The 19,722-nt window shown below is 36.2% G+C and overlaps 1 protein-coding gene across 5 annotated transcripts in view; it reads right to left on the reverse strand.

The window, feature by feature from the left end:
- Nucleotides 1–4,561: 4,561 nt before the first annotated feature.
- Nucleotides 4,562–19,722, reverse strand: part of btbd10b (BTB (POZ) domain containing 10b) — a 96,350-nt gene continuing 81,189 nt past the window's right edge. For all 5 annotated transcript variants that reach the window (XM_039750127.1, XM_039750103.1, XM_039750119.1 and 2 more), the window contains 5 exons: nucleotides 19,090–19,192; nucleotides 14,296–14,416; nucleotides 13,841–14,038; nucleotides 12,849–12,959; nucleotides 4,562–6,355 (listed from right to left, as the gene is read on the reverse strand). In XM_039750127.1, the coding sequence (XP_039606061.1) occupies nucleotides 6,045–6,355; nucleotides 12,849–12,959; nucleotides 13,841–14,038; nucleotides 14,296–14,416; nucleotides 19,090–19,192 (844 nt within the window). In that variant the 3' untranslated portion in view covers nucleotides 4,562–6,044. The remainder of the gene's footprint in view (nucleotides 6,356–12,848; nucleotides 12,960–13,840; nucleotides 14,039–14,295; nucleotides 14,417–19,089; nucleotides 19,193–19,722) is intronic.

A 19,722-nucleotide genomic window follows, 5' to 3' on the forward strand; every position in this document is an offset into this window, starting at 1 on the left:
TCTTGCTTGTGCTGACGTGACACTGGAAGGACAGATGGATAGAATAATTAAACACATACTATGAAGATATTTTGATGTTCCTTAAAAGTTTTGAAGAATCTGCATCTAAGCTTACAGATGGCTTAACTTCTATTACAGAGCTGATTGTGTGGCGATCGGTTACTTGGGGAAAGAAAAGTAAGGACAGGAATTGGGGGTTAGTACGTTTGAAAGAGACAGTATTGCTACAATAAATTATTTAATCGAAGGTCGTGCATGGCGCAGCAAGCATCTTGCGTGAGGCATGAACAATCACTGTGCCACCGTGTTCACATGTTTAATAACGTGCTTTAACTCCTATCATCATGATAATGATATCACGTATACATCTCAGTATTTTAATTATTCAGACAGCTGTAATATCACGAATGTAATGGATTCTGTGTCCTGTTGGAGGAAAAAAAAGCCAGTTTAAGAAGCACATAGAAGATCACATACAAAACAAAGCATTTAATGTGCTACTTTAGTTACAATGGGTTTTGAGAAACTACTAAATTAAACAATTTTAAGATGAAGTTTATGATGTTCTACTTTAATGACAAAATAAACTACATGATTAAAGTTGGCATTTCATGCTTTTTCCCCACTATGTGCCTTTTTTTCCCCTCTGTACCCTAATAAGCTTTCATATGACACTCAGATGGTGGGCTACGACTCGCCTTTTCATGGCGACTGATATCTGACAACTTCTTTTTTATTTTGGGCACTGTGCAACTTTGTGAACTTCAGCTTGCGGGTTTCTCCGACATGCTATGTCACTCAATCAACTTCCTTTTGTTGATTATACCACTGTTTAAACCAACAAATAGTACGTTTTTCTTTGCCTCCACTTGGTATTTGCTGAAATTCTTCTATTTTCCCATTGTCTTTTCAGAGAAGGCTGAGCTTAAAGGCTATTTATATTGATTTGCATATTCAAAGAGGCATAATTCTGGGAGGAGACGGGGCGGGACAGCAGGTGTGTGCACGTGCGTTACTTTTCACGCTGATCGGGATTTATATAGAGGAAGAACGTGTAAGTTTGCGTACGCACAGATTTATGCATCTGGATTTTTCTGTGCGTACGCACATTCCCTCTTTTGTGCTTACGCCATGTTATAGTGTGAGTTCTATGCATGGCGTTACACACGAGCCCCCAATTCCGTATGCAACATGCAATGTAAAACACAGATGAGACAAGGGTCAAAAAGACAATGTGTAAGAAACCAAAGTTCAACTGTAGGATGTGAAAATGGCACTGCTGTTAAATTAAATTAAGGTGTTTCTATACACCCAGCCCATTCCTGTATTTTAAGTAATCCTCCAATAAACTACTCATAAACCTTCCCAATACAATAGTAACTCAAATATAACTCATCATCGAAGAACACGTCCCATCTATGCATGCCTTTTGAGCGACGCAATAAAAATGTTCCAATCTCTGCGAATTTATCTGGACTGGAGTGTGGCAGAGGCAAACCTTCAGAGAAGACCACCTTGTCAATTCAAAACCTAACTTTTTAGATTTGGATCACACCTGCTAACCTGCCCTCAAGTATGACATTTGTTCCAGTGTGGACAACAAGTGGACCCAACCACGATAAATCTAGTTGCCCAACTACCCTTCCAGGGAGATCCCCTGTCTGTCTGCCTGGGCAGCAACATAACTGTACATGAACCTCTGCCTATGGAACAAACCTGAGTTTCCCCATAATCCCCATAATAACCGAGTCCCCCACTTTTACTACTTCTCTTTTTCTGAGGACTGGTTTTGTGGTGATTCATTGGGGCTCTTGTCCCTGGATAGTGCATACCTCCAGCATTGCGATTAGGTCCGACTCCTACCAACCTGTCTCTTGGTCTCTGATTTTGAGTCTTCTTCCATGGCCATTTAGCTGTGCACAGTTTCTGGGCAAGAGTTGCTAATTCTTCACAATGCGGACTAGCTACTTCCTTCTCAATTTCAGCAGTCCTAGGCTCCAGGTGCAGAATTCACAGCCATCTCTCACTCAGATGTAGACCTCTTTGGAGCAAGCCTCCAAAAAGTCCAACACATTACAGGACTTTTATTGCACTAGTTTCATGATTAATTTGATTTGGGCAACCGTTAACTGATAAACTGTTTCAAAATGAAACACCTACTGGACCTCTCCATATGCCTATGCAAGACTCTTCAAAATTGTTGTATGCCTTAATCGTGCCACCACTCACACACTTCAAATGCTTGCTGAAACTACTTTAAGCTCTACTACGCTTCCCCTTACTCCTGGCTGTTTTCCTAACAAACTGTTTCTTCATTATTTTCTTTCTAAACCAACCCAGCTATCAACACAACACCAGTTTAAATATTCCCTTTTTTTAAATGTGCTTTCTGGCTGTTTTCCTGAAGTAAACTGCGTTCTTTTGATACTTTTAAGTCGCATATTTACCAATGAGATACAAGGCTGTTTTTACTATTTACTTGCTGTCCAAATTCTTTTGTTGTGCTGAACCTCTTGACTCTCACACATTGCTGAGTTGCACATACACTCTCCAGTCACAACATAGTTTTCTCTGGAGTGGCTGAAAAAACAGCACAAGAAACCCTTGTAAAGAAAAAAAGGGCTGTAAAAAGTACTACCTGACCAGTGGCATCAAAAATGAAGTTTCAAGATCCAGAAATAAATATTAATAAAGTTTCTCACAGAAAAACAGACAGTTCACAGCCCTAAACACAAGGAGTAAGCTTTGAATTAAATGCCCTAGACATCAGCAAATTCTCCTGGTTTATTGCTATTAATGCTTGGTTATGATTATGCAAACACATTTTTTCTTTGCAAATATGTGTTTATATGTAACACTGGCTAACCATAATATACAGAGGAGCAAAAAAGTATTTAGTCAGCCACCAATTGTGCAAGTTCTCCCACTTAAAAAGATGAGAGAGGCCTTGAGTTTTCATCATAGGTATACCTCAACTATGAGAGACAAAATGAGAAAAAGAAAATCCAGAAAATCACATTGAGTTTTGAAGAATTTATTTGCAAATTATGGTGGAAAAAAAGTATTTGGTCAATAACAAAAGTTCATCTCAATACTTTGTTATATACCCTTTGTTGGCAATGACAGAGGTCAAACGTTTTCTGTAAGTCTTCACAAGGTTTTCATACACTGTTGCTGGTATTTTGGCCCATTCCTCCATGCAGATCTCCTCTAAAGCAGTGATGTTTTGGGGCTGTTGCTGGGCAACACGGACTTTCAACTCCCTCCAAAGATTTTCTATGGGGTTGAGATCTGGAGACTGGCTAGGCTACTCCAGGAAGGAGGTTTTCACTCAAAATCTGACGATACATGGCCCCATTCATTCTTTCCTTTACACGGATCAGTCGTCCTGGTCCTTTTGCAGAAAAACAGCCCTAAAGCATAATGTTTCCCATCCCATGCTTTACAGTAGGTATGGTGTTCTTTGGATGCAACTCCGCATTCTTTCTCCTCCAAACACGACAAGTAGCGTTATTACCAAAAAGTTCTATTTTGGTTTCATCTGACCATATGGCATTCTCCCAGTCCTCTTCTGGATCATCCAAATGCTCTCTAGCAAACTTCAGACGGGCCTTCACATGTACTGGCTTAAGCAGGGGGACAGGTCTGGCACTGCAGGATTTGAGTCCCTGGCGGGGTAGTGTGTTACTGATGGTAGCCTTTGTTACTTTGCTCCCAACTCTCTGCAAGTCATTCACTAGGCCCCCCCATGTGGTTCTGGGATTTTTGATCACTATTCTTGTGATCATTTTGACCCCACGGGGTGAGATCTTGCGTGGAGCCCCAGATCGAGGGAGATTATCAGTGGTCTTGTATGTCTTCCATTTTCTAATAATTGCTCCCACAGTTGATTTCTTCACACCAAGCTGCTTACCTATTGCAGATTCAGTCTTCCCAGCCTGGTGCAGGTCTACAATTTTGTTTCTGGTGTCCTTTGACAGCTCTTTGGTCTTGGCCATAGTGGAGTTTGGAGTGTGACTGTTTGAGGTTGTGGACAGGTGTCTTTTATATTGATAACAACGAGTTCAAACAGGGGCCATTAATACAATTAATGAGTGGAGGACAGAGGAGCCTCTTACAGAAGAAGTTACAGGTCTGTGAGAGCCAGAAATTGTGCTTGTTTGTTGGTGACCAAATACTTATTTTCCACCATAATTTGCAAATAAATTCTTTAAAAATCAGACAATGTGATTTTTTGGATTTTTTTCTCATTTTGTCTCTCATAGTTGAGGTATACCTATGATGAAAATTACAGGCCTCTCTCATCTTTTTAAGTGGGAGAACTTGCACAATTGGTGGCTGACTAAATACTTTTTTGCCCCACTGTAGACCTGACAACATTTTAGCCAATGTGGAAACAGCAGAGTACAGTCGACTGCACTGCTGCCTCAAAGCTGCAGGGACTTCTGATCAGACTGTCTACATTTCAAGTACCGTACCTTGCATATTAGGCTCATTAGTATTACGGCACTGTAAGATCACCTGTGTGTGCAACTCCTACTTCTCCATAACAAGGCTTCGGTTGGTTTAATCAATCAGTCTTTATTTAGGCAGCACCCTTCTTTTATAGAAGTATAAACAAGCCCTTTAGAAGACAAAGAAAATGTTAAATAAATGAACATGAAGTAAATACAAGTATACAAAGTATAGCCAAGAAATACAAGAACAGGAAACATTAAAGTTTAGTTTAAAATAAATATTACTGCATAATAATAAAAGTCTGCTGAAAACTTATTAATTATGGGTAACAGCAAAATTGTATAACCAACCATTACACATTATAGCTTCAGACACAGACAAACATAGTAAATCTTCCTTACTTTATAAACTAATACCCCACCAATCATTTTCCCTTCCATCTCACTGCCATGGAGGGAAATACTGCTGCAGTGGCGATATCTAAAATTGCTGAAAAAGATAAAGCCACACATTTTGTAATGAAAGATATCTTATTGTACATGTCTTGTTCTTTAATTTTAAGTCTCCAACAAAACTACTGCCAAAAAGATGGATGAAAAGGTACAGTTTCACCACATAATGAAACATTTTATTGACTAGTCCTCATTCTTTCTTCATAATATAGCTAAAGCATCCCGATGTCTACTTTTTAGTTATTCTTTCTATATACCATGGCATATTCATTGCTTGTGTGTGAAAACCAACTGCCATAAAACCAATGTGAACCCAAAAATATCAGATCTCAGTCAGAATAAAGTGTTCATGCTATTTACACTCTTTAACATCGGTCTTCCTTGTCTTTAGGTGTATCTGGATACAGTTAAACCTTTGCTGTGTATATACATATCCTGATTAAGACAAGGCAGAACACAGGATAATGTAATTTCAGTTAGCTCTTTATTAAATATTAGCTTTATGAACAAATAATAAACCTAAAACAAGAAATGTGAGTGCAGAATAAAACAAACTTTAAACAAATCATATGAAGAAATGCAATTAACAAAGAGCCCCAAATTTGTGATGCACTGACATGAAAAGCAGTGCATCACGTGTCATTAAAAAATAAATCTGAAAACAGGTTTAAAGCCCAGCAACTTACAGTGGTGATCTCTTTCAAAAAAGCAGTCTGCATTGTTTTTAATACTTCACTGCATACCTGCATATGAAAAGCTATTTTTATCTATTTACTTTTTTCTTTAAAAAAAGAGATCATCACAAATCCACCAAAAAGGTAAACCAACTGGTCTTCAGTTGACTAATTGTGGGCTTGCCAAAATAGTGAAATAGCAAATGATTTCCTTTAACTTATATTGTGCAAGATGTAACATTTTAGAAAACCCATTGCCATTTTTATTCCTTTGGTCATGTAAAAATAAAAAAAAAAAAAAAAAAGTCACTGCACCTTGCATCATTTTATTCTTATTTTTAGTATCTCAAGATACCAAAGTTTCAATATCTAAGGCTGCTGATGAAGTGCACGGTAGCCAGTTAAAATGCTGCTCTTCATTCCTTGGACAATGGCGTGCTGCACTTTCAGACTGTCACCCTTATACTGCAGGAGATGGTGCATCAGGATCTGGATCACTATTTCCTGGTGGGGGGTGAATAGGGAGGATATCCAGCTCATCAACCTGTGGAGTGGGATGCATTACAACCAACTGGTCTTGGGGAATATCTGCTGCGGCTGCAGCAAGGTTAGTGATGGATTTACTTTTCACACACTGGAAATCAACATGGCGACTTTTGCCCTCCTCCTTTTCCCAAGACATTCTGATGAATGGTCTCTGTACATAATTATATATAACTTCAGGACGACCTCCTGGCCTCTTCTTTACTTTCTCCTTATATGTAGGATAGCCTGTTAATGGTAAAACAGAACAACATGAAAATGGTAATTATTGTAATAGCACAACTTTGTCAATTAATCAAATAGAGTAAAAGGAAGAAGCTGAACAGTGTTTTTTTTTTTTTTAACATCTATGCTTTGATAGGTCAAATGGACAAAAAGAAACTTGACTGAATTGTATACAATTGTGACACATTTGAGTCTGCTCTCTGACTGGGAATGTAGTTGACTTCTGATTTGGTTTGGTTAAACCCAACTTGCATCAATTTTTTTTTTAAATGGCACCACAGAACGGACATGGAGTTCTCAGTTCAGTCACCAAAAATGACAGGTTTGTGCTGTCTATGTTAGGTCTACAGGTTTATCTCCGGATGCTTTGGCTATTCACTGACATCCTAAACACGTGTGTCTGGTAGACTGGCCACTCTAAATGGGGACAGAATTGACTGAGACTCAAGTCCACGCTAATGTTCTTTCATTTAAAAATGCACACATTTGTCTACATTTTCATCTTTCACCCACCCTATCATTTTTGGAGTCTGAAAATGAAGATTTTTAAAAATCATCTCCAGAGCTGAACACATAGCGTCAGAGTTTTATGCTCTTTCACTGACTGGTCACCCTTCATGGAAGAAAAACATTTTCCAACACAGCAGGCATAAAAAAGTTGCTTTCGAGAACACTTGTGCCGACTATCTGTATGCTTTAAAAATGTGTTTTATAAAGTTTGAATGCAGCATAAATACGTAAAAAGCAAATTATTACCGACTGCCATAGTTTTGCAACAAAGCCCGATGGCAGAAGGCATTACTGTTGTAGTGAAAAATTCAGAAGCAGTGTGAAAATCAGATTGTAAAAAAATCAGCTGATAGCCTCAATGTTTATTACTTAAACCAAATCTGCTCAGTAAGAACAACAAGAAAGAGCACAGTATGCAGCAAAAGTAACACCAAGACTGGACTGGTGTAGAAAATAGCAAAGATCATAATATTACAGGACAAAGAGAGACAAGAAAGCACAGGGCAGAAAAGCAACAATATGTATGCATGACCACACACATTTATCTACTAGCTTTTTGTGTTAAGTTTTACAAATATTTAGTATAAGATGTGCTTCGATTGCCAAGGACCACTTATAATTTATTATTCTGCGAATGAACAGAGCTAAACAATATTTTTTTGGTGTCACTAACGTTTTAATTTAAGTTGAAAACAGCCATTATCAGTTCTGAAGGCAGTCACATTCAAACGTGATCAATATATTAATGTGACACTGGGGAATTCACTTCAGCTCCTTAAAGAATTTCTGAGAATTTCTTACTTTTGCTATGATGTGAACACATTGTCAGAGTCCTGCCTGCACTGACAGTTTAGAAATCACACGAAGTACACAGGAATCTGATTTTCACGGAGCTCTGAATTTTTCACTACTATTTTCCCTTCACAAAGTTTCCGTCATTGCGTACATGCCAAATGTTGGTGAAGGACACCTCCATGTGAGTTTTTTGGGATTTAAGTGTGGACAGGAACTCTTTTGAAAAAGATGCAAAAACACCAGCCTGGACAGAGATTGTTTTCCTTTAAAAATTCTGTGTTTAAATGAAAATGTGGTGGTGTGGACATAGCCTGAAAGTGGGACTTGTGTATTTAAAAATACAATGAAAGGTGGTGGGCTACAATGCCAGTCTTACTATCAAATCAAAGATATCAGTACCACAGCATGTAAATCTAAGCAATAATTGTGAAAATCAAGACCAAATAGCATTCCAAAGAAGTCTGAGAAAAAATGTACAGAAATGTACAAATTAACATAGGGTACAGGACAATATGCAAATGTTTGTATATCTTAATTGGCAATGTTGGTTCACTTATAAGGAATAGGAAGCTGCATCAATCCATACATCCTTTTCAATCTACACTGACAAGCAAGAAGACTTTTTAACAAAGCAAGAGACAGTGGAACCTCGGTTCACAACCATAATTCGTTCCAAAACTCTGGTCATAACCCGATTTGGTCATGAACCGAAGCAATTTCCACCATAGGATTGTATGTAAATGCAATTAATCCGTTCCAGACCGTACGAACTGTATGTAAATATATTTTTTTAGTTTTTAAGCACAAATATAGTTAATTATACCATAGAATGCACAGTGTAATAGTAAACTAAATGCAAAAACATTGAATAACACTAAGAAAACCTTGAACAACACAGAAAACTAACACTGCAAGAGTTCGCACTATAGTGCTAGGAACCGCTCGCTAAAAACACTTTTTTTTTTTAAAATGAGTTTTAAGCACAAGGAAAAAAATTAAAATTTGACAAATCCGTAATTTAATAAACCACCAAGTACAGTAACATTGCCACAATGCACGCTATGAACCGATTACTGTAAACAGAACTGAAAACAAAAACAAGCCTTTTCTACCTTATGCGTCCAGCCTTCCCTCTCTCGTTTGCTTGCTCGCTCTCTCTCTCTATTTCATGTGTGTGTGTGCCTCTGTCTTGCGCGCGCCTCTCTGTGCATGGGCGTGTATATGTGTGTCTTGGGCGCCTGTGTGTGTGTGTGTGTGTGTGTGTGTCTCGCACACGCCTGTGTGTGTGTGTGTGTGTGTGTGTGTGTCTCTCACGCACGCCTGTGTATGTGTGTGTCGCGCTCTCTCGCTGCACAGGAAATGCACAGGGAGAGACTAAACATGTACAAACCTAAAGGGAAACTGGCTTGTTCATATACCGAGTGTGTGGTTGTGAACCAAGGCAAAAGTTTGGCGAACTTTTTGGTTGTAAACCGAGTTGTACGTGTACCGAGACGTTCGTGAACCGAGGTTCCACTGTACCAGAAATCACTTCGAAAAAGCTCCAGAGTTCAGCAGCTGAAGTTTGAATAAAGGTGTATCAGGAGCATTTTCTATGTTACAATAGTACTAAAGAATCTATTACCCAAACATAACTACAGTATCTTTAAGCATGTATGGAGTTTACCAGAAAACTAGAGAATGGCCCAGTTGCAATGTGAGAAAAAGTATTTTCATCAAATGAGCTCAAGATAAATCTTTCTGATCAAAGATCAATGAAATATGTAGGATAGAAATGCAGCACTATCCACATGTCACACCTCAGTACATAATTTTGGGGGGCAGCATTTTTCCATGGGGCTGCCTTTCATTGCCTGGAGTGGAACAACTGCTGAAAACATAAGTAGTAATGGACAGTGAATGGAAGGAAATATTCTAAAAGTATCTCCTTCAAACTGTTAAAATATCTAAAGTGGAAGTTCATCTTTCAACAGAAAATTGATCACAAACACCAGGCTGACATAGCCTTGAGGGAGTTCAATGTCAAAAAGTTCAAATGTCCCACAATGGCTCAACCACAGTTCTGATCATGATCCTGTGGCACCATTTGAAAACTACAGTGCACTAGCTTCATCCATGCAACTTGAATAATCTAGATCCAAAATCACAATTGAAAAGTATGCAAAGTTGGTTCATACTTGCTACAATAAAAAACACAAAAAATACAAAACAATAAATCTATATTTTCCCCCCCACTGAAGATGTATTTTTATAAAAAAAACCCATATCACATTAAAATGAAGTAAAAACTGAGAACTGATTAGGGGTCTGAACACTTTCCAAGGTATTATGATTTTGTATACTTGCAGACGGGACCCCCCATGGCGGGCTATGCTCCAGCCACTTAATTTCTCTGCCATGTGCGTTGTGATGTGGTGGGGGACTGGACACATGCTAAGGAGATGTGGTATGATCAGCTCCTGTCTTTGTACTACTGCTGCCGAGCTGCGTGTTCTGCTTGTCCCGCTGCATGTCAATCATTTAAAAAAACTGTACAGCAGCTGTCTTTTTGTCTTACTGCCTTCTCCTACCTGACGTCACATTGTCTTCTGAGAAGATCAAATATCGTCTCCTTCCAAGAGTTTTTTTTTTATAATAGAGAGATATTGATATGAGAAATATCAATATATCAATTCTCAAATTTGGAATTAATCCTAATACTTTTGACTTTTTCTGGGGCATTATTGACTCTGCCTGTATTCAATGCATTTTCCAGCTCACTAGTTCTTTTCACAGCAAATTCAGACGCTTTGACAACCACATACACACAAATCCCCTCTCCCCAACAAGGAGCAGCAGTCCCACCTCCTCTCACCCACTGTGCTGCTGTTCAAAATTAGCTTTTCTACTTTCAACACAGAGGTAACAAATATGCAACACGGCCATCAATTAGCCAAAACTTAAGATGTAAATGCTCACAATGACAAGAACTGCACATACTTGAATACAGTATATTCAAATGTAGCTTAAATATTCAAGGTCCGATATATACATTTGAACTGTTTGCACTTTTTCATATTCCTTCTTCTTATAATTCATATTTTTACTTTGTTTGCATTATATTTATAAAGAATAAAGAACTTACAACATAAAACTACACCCTTCAAACGAAAGTGACACTTAAAAGACATCATTTCACTAACTAATACAAGAAGACAAAACATAATGTGGTGTTAAGATATTAGTGCTCTGGGGAATTCATTGCCCCTTTTGATTGAGTACAAGTATGTTAAGTCGAACCTGCCTCATCTCTTTGTGGTCGCATACCTTTGCTCCTTCAGTTATTCCATTTGTAACGTGCTCATCAGCCAAGTGCAAATGCAGCCATTATTTTTTTAATATACTCTTAGTTTACTGATGTATTGCATGATATTTTTGTTTTAGTACGGTGTTGTTTCTTTGAAGAACTGACAATAACTTTTTAAAAGGTGGCTGAAAAATGCCACTTTACATAAAGTATCTTCAGCCAGTCTGATTCACATATTGTGATCTCTTAGCAAGACATTTAAGTCTCTTAACAAGCACTCATCAAAAAGAGAAACATATGACATGATGTATGCGGATATGTTGTTACTCGAAATGCAAAAACTCTGTCTGAAGAGGCTCTTTAACAAGTTTTCCTACCTATTATCCTGGGGTGTCAAGTACAATTTTGAAAGTTCTTGGGGGTTCATCATGGAAAAGGTTTGGAAATCAATGGTTTAGGTTACAATAATTCAGTAATGTAAAATAAAAACTGCACTACAATACTTGCATTGCTAACATTATATTGACTTGAGAATGTATAAAAATGTCAGAGGCTTTTGGAGAAAAAAAAAAAACCTCAAGATAAATCTTGTGATATGTATATAGCTTTTTAATTAAAAAAAAATTGACTTTACATAGTGTGTTGCCCACAATAGACCCATACCAGCAGGAACAACAATTGCATCTCATTTTAAATTCAGTTTTTTAATGAAACAATTTCAAGAACTTTTTGAATGTTCTTTGAATTAAACTTCATATGGAGTTTTACAACATTTAACGACATAATTTATATCACCTTCTATCAGGAACAGCATAATACAGTTTTCCCGTTTCACAAAAAGGGCACAAGTTCATTTTAAATTATAAAATAAAAGTTTAATAATTTTGTTATTATAATCACAATGCTAATGTTATAGATAAAAGAATATTTAGGTTGAGAATGAGTATTAATTGAGGCAGCTAAAATAAGTTGTTGAAAAGGAAATTTTAAATCTTTTTCATAGACAAATGGAAAATATCAGATATATGGTAGTTATTTTCCATTTTCCCAGATGAGAAGAAACCCCACTGTCATTTGCTTGCGGTAATGGATGTTTAAATGTTCAGCCTAGCAACAGCTTTAAGTCAAACACCACAGGGTCAACAGTGGGCAGGAAAGAAAAGATAGTTTTAGTGTATTGGAAAGACATTTAAAGCGAAAACAAAAAAAAACATTAGCTATAGTCCTTTAGGTCAGTGTTACTCAACATTTACAGTCTCATGACCCAGTTTTCACTTTTTAAGACCCACTAGCGGCAGGGTTCAGAGTAGAGTTTGCAATCCCCCAAGGTGAAACGAGAATGTATATTAGAGCTTCCCCCGTAGTGAAAATCAGAGCAATTAGCGAATTTGGGAGGGTTCACCTATGATGAAACAAGACCAAATTTTGGAGTTGCTGGGGTCAAACATGCACAAACTCCAAAGTCCTTCATTAGATAAGCAAAGATACAAAGAGGGGTAAATATTGCAAAGTGCTGTTGATAAATAAGAGACCCACTGCAACCCACTCTCACACCAAATGACAGTAACCTACGACTCAAAACAGGGTTGCAACCAAGTGGTTGAGAAACACTGCTCTAGTTAGCGTAACTGTAGATTCTAGAAAAGAGTAGTTGTCCTAAAATTCCTTGTGAACTGGTGTGTTTTCAGGAAGCAGAAAGATGTACATTTCACTAATGACATTAACTAATAAAAAAAGTTAGATTTCAAAAAGATTGGCACAAACAAATTCCGAAAAATTAGACAACATTGTATAGCATGCCACAATGTATTTCAATATATTTCAATTTGATGGTTGTATTTTGGCCTAAAAAATTGTGAAGTATTTGCCACACAGAACCCAAAACAGTGGAAAAGGAACTCTTACCTTCAATTCCTAGCCGGATTTTCTTCAAACCACGCTCCTTCAAAACCGATTTGGCAACATCTCTGTTTTCAATGTATTTAAAGAATCTATAAAGTTTTGTGCTGTAAATAACTGGGGAAAAAAAGTTTCTTTTAGTAATTTTTGTCCAGTAAATAAATAGGTTAAAAAGAAAACTAAATACAGAACAAGCAAAAAAAAAAAAAAAAAAAAAAAAAAAAGGAAAATATTCCTCACATGTTGCATGTCCTATGACTGTGACTATGAGAACCTGATTTTGAAATTTGGATTCAATTAAAACACCAACGCTGGGACAGATATAATTAAAAATATCCAAAAACAGTTACTCTAGATACTTCAAAACACTAACCTAAAATATAATGACATGAATAAAAATGCACATGGACAGCTTTTCAAAGCAACTGGCTCAATAGTTTCTCCTTTCAAACTTGCTTGAATTACATTCAACATCCAGTTAACAGCTATATAAATAATGCAGTATGATCCAAGTTCATAAAGTAAATTTTATATCTCTTGTGGGATGATGTTCAATTCACTTTAAGGACATATTTTAAACAAGTGATTAGAAATTTACTCTGTTAATGTCGGATAAATCTTCATTTTGCTATTAATGACGTTAAAAAAAAAAAAAAAGTGTACATATTGTCTAGATATTTAAATGATGACAGATAACATTTTAGTATATGGTTTATGGTAACTGCTTAATATTGAAGGTGAAAGCCGATAATAGTTTCAGAACTATTAAATCATGTAAATATAATTGTATAAAAATAAACTGAATTAAGTGCAAGCAATCAAATTACAATTGACCATATAAGGCAATTACAGTTACAGGGCAATTAAGATTATTTAAGCGCAAGTAGTCTGCAGCATCATTGTTTTTACAAAAACCATGTAAGAGACAGTTTCTGTAGGTCAAATTAAACAGCAAAAAACACAAAAGTAGTAGGATTAATGACTGGACTACTGCTTACTTTGTGAATATTCTTCTCCCATCTGAGGTGGGTACTCTTCGTCCCAATCGACAACATCATCATCTGTCAGAACCACAATATGGCACTCTCTTTCCCCACTTTGGGCACTGGCTACCATCAGTGGCAAGACCATTTCTTCCAAATAAAATTCAAACTGACGACGTGCCCCATCATTTGAAAGCTCATGCATTAGTGCACCTGAAAGCAAACAGTGAGCAGATAAAACAACATACAATGCTTCTCTAAATTTAAAGAATTTGCTAAACAAAATTTTCTATGATTACAACTGCACATGCATAAATCACTATGTAATTAAAAGACAGCTGTCATTAAAAATGAACAACTACTAATAGTATTCAAAGCACAAAACAACAGTCTCATTTTAAACATATACTATACACATTATAGGATTTTACTTTAACACAAGAGAAAAAAATTAAACATCTTGCACTTACTCAGGTCTCTGCATTTAATTGTGCTATAGTCAAAGGAGATGCATAAATAGTCACACGCCTCTCTCAGCTCAGGAATGGAGATTCCATCAGGGCAGCGGATTATCCCAGTTTTATAATAATCCTGTAAGTTAAGAAATGTTACACAGACAGACAGGAGACTGTTACTGATGTGGTCTCTCTCAAAACTCCACTTATCACATTTAGCAATATAATTTTTAGTTTATACAAGGACTTGTATTTAAAGATCTGTTTATAGTCAATCACTACAAATTTAGTTACAGTTTGTGATTTCAAGGATTAAAGTTACTAAAGCCCAAGAGAAAGCACATTATATACAGCAGAAAGCTGAAAATGTTTGAAAAAGGGATCAAAAAACTCTTTTAAAAAATGCTTGAAGAGAAAACAAGTTCATTTGTAGTTTTCAACATTAAACTTGTAAATGCATTAGTTAACAAAATAATATTTTGAATTCTGTAGCTGGACAAACATAAGACAGGAGATTAAAGTCTAAAGTATATTTAGCTTCTAAGGCACTTAGCCTTGAAGGTAAAATAAACGTCAGATTTCCTACAAAAGCACAAACAGAGGAGGAACAGTTTTTTTTATCTCACTTCAGTGGTACACTAGTATATAATTTAACCAAAACAAAACTAAATATGTAAATGTAAATAAGTATAACATTTACAATGCCATTTTATATCTTTTAAAGTTTAAATTAAAAAAGAAAGTTAACAATGATTTTTAATAATGTCTAGCATAAAAAGGAAGAGGCAAATCATTGCACAAGCAGATTTACACTTTTAAGATATTGTACCAAACAATATGGACAATGGCATATTTTGTCAAACAACCCCATGAGGAAATATTGTAAACATACACAACTCTTAATGAAAAAATAAAACGTCAAATAATTTTGGCTAGCAAAATAAGTGACCATCTCTAAAGCTATATTTTAATTCACATATCCAGTACGTGCTGATAATCAGCACACCATGAACCAAAATAGAAAGAGCAACAGCATACAAAGCAACCAGCTTCAAAAAGAACTGCTACCTTGAAAATGAGTGAAGGAAAATAAATAAAATAAAAATATATAAAGTGAGATTAAAAAAAATAAAATAAAATGTCCTCAGATAATGACAAAAAACATGGTGAGCATTGCATGTCTTCAGCTATAGTTAGTTATTTAAAATGCAAATGCTAATTAGACTAATCTATTATACATGGGGGGGAAAAAAGGCTAGCAGTAACTAACTTGTATTATTTGGTGTTTGCTCTCTAGTGTGAATGAAACAACAACAAAAGATGAGAATCCATGAAAAAATAAAATAAACCGTAGTGTGATTATTGTGAATACACATCAGCAACTTTATTAGGTACACCTTGCTAGTAGCAGATTTGACCCCCTTTTGTCTTCAGAACTAACATAATTCTTTGTAGCATAGATTCAACAAGGTACTGAAAACATTCCTCAGGGATTATGGTCCATGTTGACATGATGCATTTCACAGTTGCTATTCTATTGGATTGAGATGTACAGTAAGAACTGTGAAGTACCATGAATTCACTGTCATGGTCAAAACACCAGTTTGAAATAATCTGAGCTCTGTAACATTGCGCATTATCCTGCTGGAAGTAGACCTCAGAAGATGGGTACATTGAGATCATAAAGGAATGGACATGGTCATCAACGATACTCAGGTAGGATGTGGCATTTAATTGATGCTCAATTGGTACCAAGGGGCCCAAAGTGTGCTAAAAAAATATCTCCCGCACCTTTACAGCTCCACCACCCTGAACTGTTGATACAAGGCAGGATGGATCCATGCTTTCATGTTGTTGACCCCAAATTTTTACCCTACCATCTGAACATGGAAAGCAGAAATCAAGACTCATCAGATCAGGCAACGGTTTTCCAATCTTCTATTGTCCTGTTTTGGTTAGCCCATGCAAACTGTACCTTCAGTTGAAGGTTCTTAGCTGACAGAATGGGTACCCGGTGTAGTCTCCTGTTCTTGTAGTCCATGTGCTTCAAGGTTTCATGTGTTTCAGAGATGCTCTTCTGCACACCTCATCTGTAATGGGTGTTTGAGTTATTTTTGCCTTTCTACCAGCTTGAACCAGTCTCCCCTGATATTTGGCATCAATAAGCATTTTCTCCCAGAGAATTGCCACTCACTAGATATTTTCCCTTTTTTCAGCCCATACTCTGTAAACCATAGAGATGGCTATGTGTGTAAATCCCAGCAGATCAAAAATTTCTGAAATACTCAGACTACCCTATCTGGCACCAACAACCATGCCATGTTCAAAAGTCAATAAAATCACCTTTCTGCCCAATTCTGATGTTTGGATTTGAACTTCAGGAGGTAGTACTGACAATGTCTAATGCCTAAATGCATTGAGTTTCTGCCATGTGATTGGTCGATAGATAGTTGCATTAACAAGCAGTTGAACAGTTGCACCTAATAAGGTGGCTGGTGAGTGTATGCATTTATACCACTTTGGCTTGGTAAATGGCTAAATGTAAGAGTGCTATATTTACTGTTTGTTTCCCTATGGAGGTATTGCAACACTGTATGTGCATCACAATAAATTCCAATAATCTATAAATATAATCTGCATTTAGCAAATATTTACAAACCAATTCACACAACATTGATAATACCTTAAGAACTCCACCATATAAATTCACTGAACAAAATATTTGTGGGCTGTATTTGATATTAGGTAACTTTAGAATACAAAGGAATAATTATAATTAAATATTTATTTTCTTAATATCTTAAACATTTTACTGAACAAAATATTTGTGGGTTGTATTTGTTAATAAGTAACCTTAGAATACAAAGGAATAATTATGATTAAAGTAATCTTATTTACTTTCTTACTACCTTAATTCAGGGTTAAAAGGGACAGATGGTTATCTTGGCAGCAACAGTGATACCAACCATGCACACAGATTTGTCAGAAAGTAAAACAAGGGCACTCAAACACGCTAACAAAAATTCATATTATTGTGCAAAGATACAAAGTTGTCAATGGATTCAACATGATAACATAAGGAAAAATACAGATTCCACACGGTGGTATTGTATTTGAGGTATGCAACACCATTTTGCTTGAGAAAATCCACTTGTTCAATTTGATGCTGATAAATCTGCCTCTATTTCAAAGTCACTCTCTTTATGGTACGGTCATCCAGTGACTGAGCTGGATAAGGTACATAACTTTTTACAGTTGTACTCTTCAAACTACTCACTGAATATTCATAACCTTAGGACAGGGACAAGGGCATACTGAAAAATTGTACAACATCATGAAATAAATGCTTTACTACTGAATAAACACAACTACTCAAAACTGCTTTGAAATTACTTACATTTACCTTTTCTTCTAAGGTAATCATAAGATATAAGCCATACCTGGAAAATTTTACTCTACACAAGACCACCAGCACATTATTCAAGACACTACATCTTTTGGTGCATTCCACACAAATTCCAAGTCAAGTGGCCGTCTGTGTGGAATTTGCACATTCTTCAAATGGAATACAGCTTTTTCTAAGGATACAAAGATGTGCCTGATGCGCTAAACTGCACCTTTGAAATTGTCCAAGTGTGAACCAGTGTAAATGAACATTGCCAGGTCTGCTCACGAGCGAACAACTACATGCAAGCACTACTGTCACCCCTAGGAAAGATGCTAAAAGCCAAGCATAAGGTTGTTGCTTTTCCAGAAAAAGAAAGCACTAGGTGGTCTTAATGGGACAGGGAAAACATAAGTTATTATTACAAAGCATTGCGGAGAGAACTGCTTCAGAAATCAATAATCAGAAATGTATGATGGTGAAATGGACACCATTGTGTGGTGATGCTACAAGGTAGAAATGTATTTTTTGACGCATATTGTTTTATCTTCACATACTAAACTCCAGCGGCATTTTATAAACAATTTAGGAGCATTTGGCTAAATACAAAACAATAATATTTTACCTTATCAGCACAGTAGTTTGTTTAGGTTCACCAATAGCAGAAAAATACAAATCAAGAAATTACTTAAATTTTTTAATTCTACATAAGGATTGGAAAATTGCAGAACTTGTCACGTAAGCTGGGTCATAAGGACATTCCAGGAGGATAAAATCATTAACGGCATTGTCTTTATTACTGTCAGCCATTCTGTCTCTATATTTTAGTCATCGTAGCCTGTTGGCCATGTTTTTTATAAAAAAAAAAAAAAAGGTAGCCTGTTAACTAGAAGCAGGACCTGTGCTTTGCTCATCTTATTACTGTCCAGTTCTAATTCTTCTTATAGTAAAACGACATTAAATTTAGAAGGGGAAGCACAATTCCCCCAACACTCCACTCTTCTCTTTCACATCCCAACAACAATCCTGGTTAGGTTAATTAGCAACCTGAAACTATGTCTAATGGTATTTGGACAGGTATCCATGTCATGTCTGATTAAAATAAGTGGGTTAGAAAATAGATGGGCAATTCTTTTTGACACTGTATTAATTTCTTAGCTATAAATAAAAGTGCCCTCAGACAGAAGACACTGAAAACTCACCATATGTAAAAACAAACCCAGCTACTTTAACTTAAATTTATCAAACTGAAGGGCAACAATTCATTTATCAAAGTGAGGTACAATAGAGTGCACAATTATAAACATAAAATGTCACCAATAAAATCTAACACTATAAAAATCAAGATAGCTGATTACAGACAAAAGCTGCATTAATTTACTCTAAGTGTCAAACCGTCTACTGCTGACTTTTAATAGGCTTACCAATATTGCACGAAAAACAGTAGAGCTAATCCCTTCTGCTACTTCATATTCCCCCTTTTCATTAGGACGCGTGAAATTGTGTTCTCGACCAGACCCAAACATCCTTGAGAGAGAGAGAGAGAGAGAGAAAATTACATTTTCTAACAGGACTGTACAGATACATGGTTACAATTAAATTCACCTTTCAAGATTTTTCTTCTTGAGCATGTGAATTTGTGAAACAATGTAGTAATCTAGCAACACTGTAAAACTTTTAAAAGGGTGCTGTGTACAGAATATAAAATCAGAAAAGATTTGCTTTCTCTTATTAATTCAATACTGTAACATTTCGATACCGAGATGTCTGAAATTAATAGATTGAGGGATTTAATGATAAAAGTACAAACAGTTATTTAAAGCAAATTATATATATAGTACAGGCCAAAAGTTTGGACACACCTCCTCATTCAATGTGTTTTCTTTATTTTAATGACCATTTACATTGGTAGATTCTCACTGAAGGCATCAAAACTATGAATGAACACATGTGGAGTTATGTACTTAACAAAAAACAAAAAAAGGTGAAATAACTGAAAACATGTTTTATATTCTAGTTTCTTCAAAATAGCCGCCCTTTGCTCTGATTACTGCTTT

Source organism: Polypterus senegalus, chromosome 1 (genome assembly GCF_016835505.1).
Source record: "Polypterus senegalus isolate Bchr_013 chromosome 1, ASM1683550v1, whole genome shotgun sequence".
Taxonomy (NCBI): Eukaryota; Metazoa; Chordata; class Cladistia; order Polypteriformes; family Polypteridae; genus Polypterus; species Polypterus senegalus.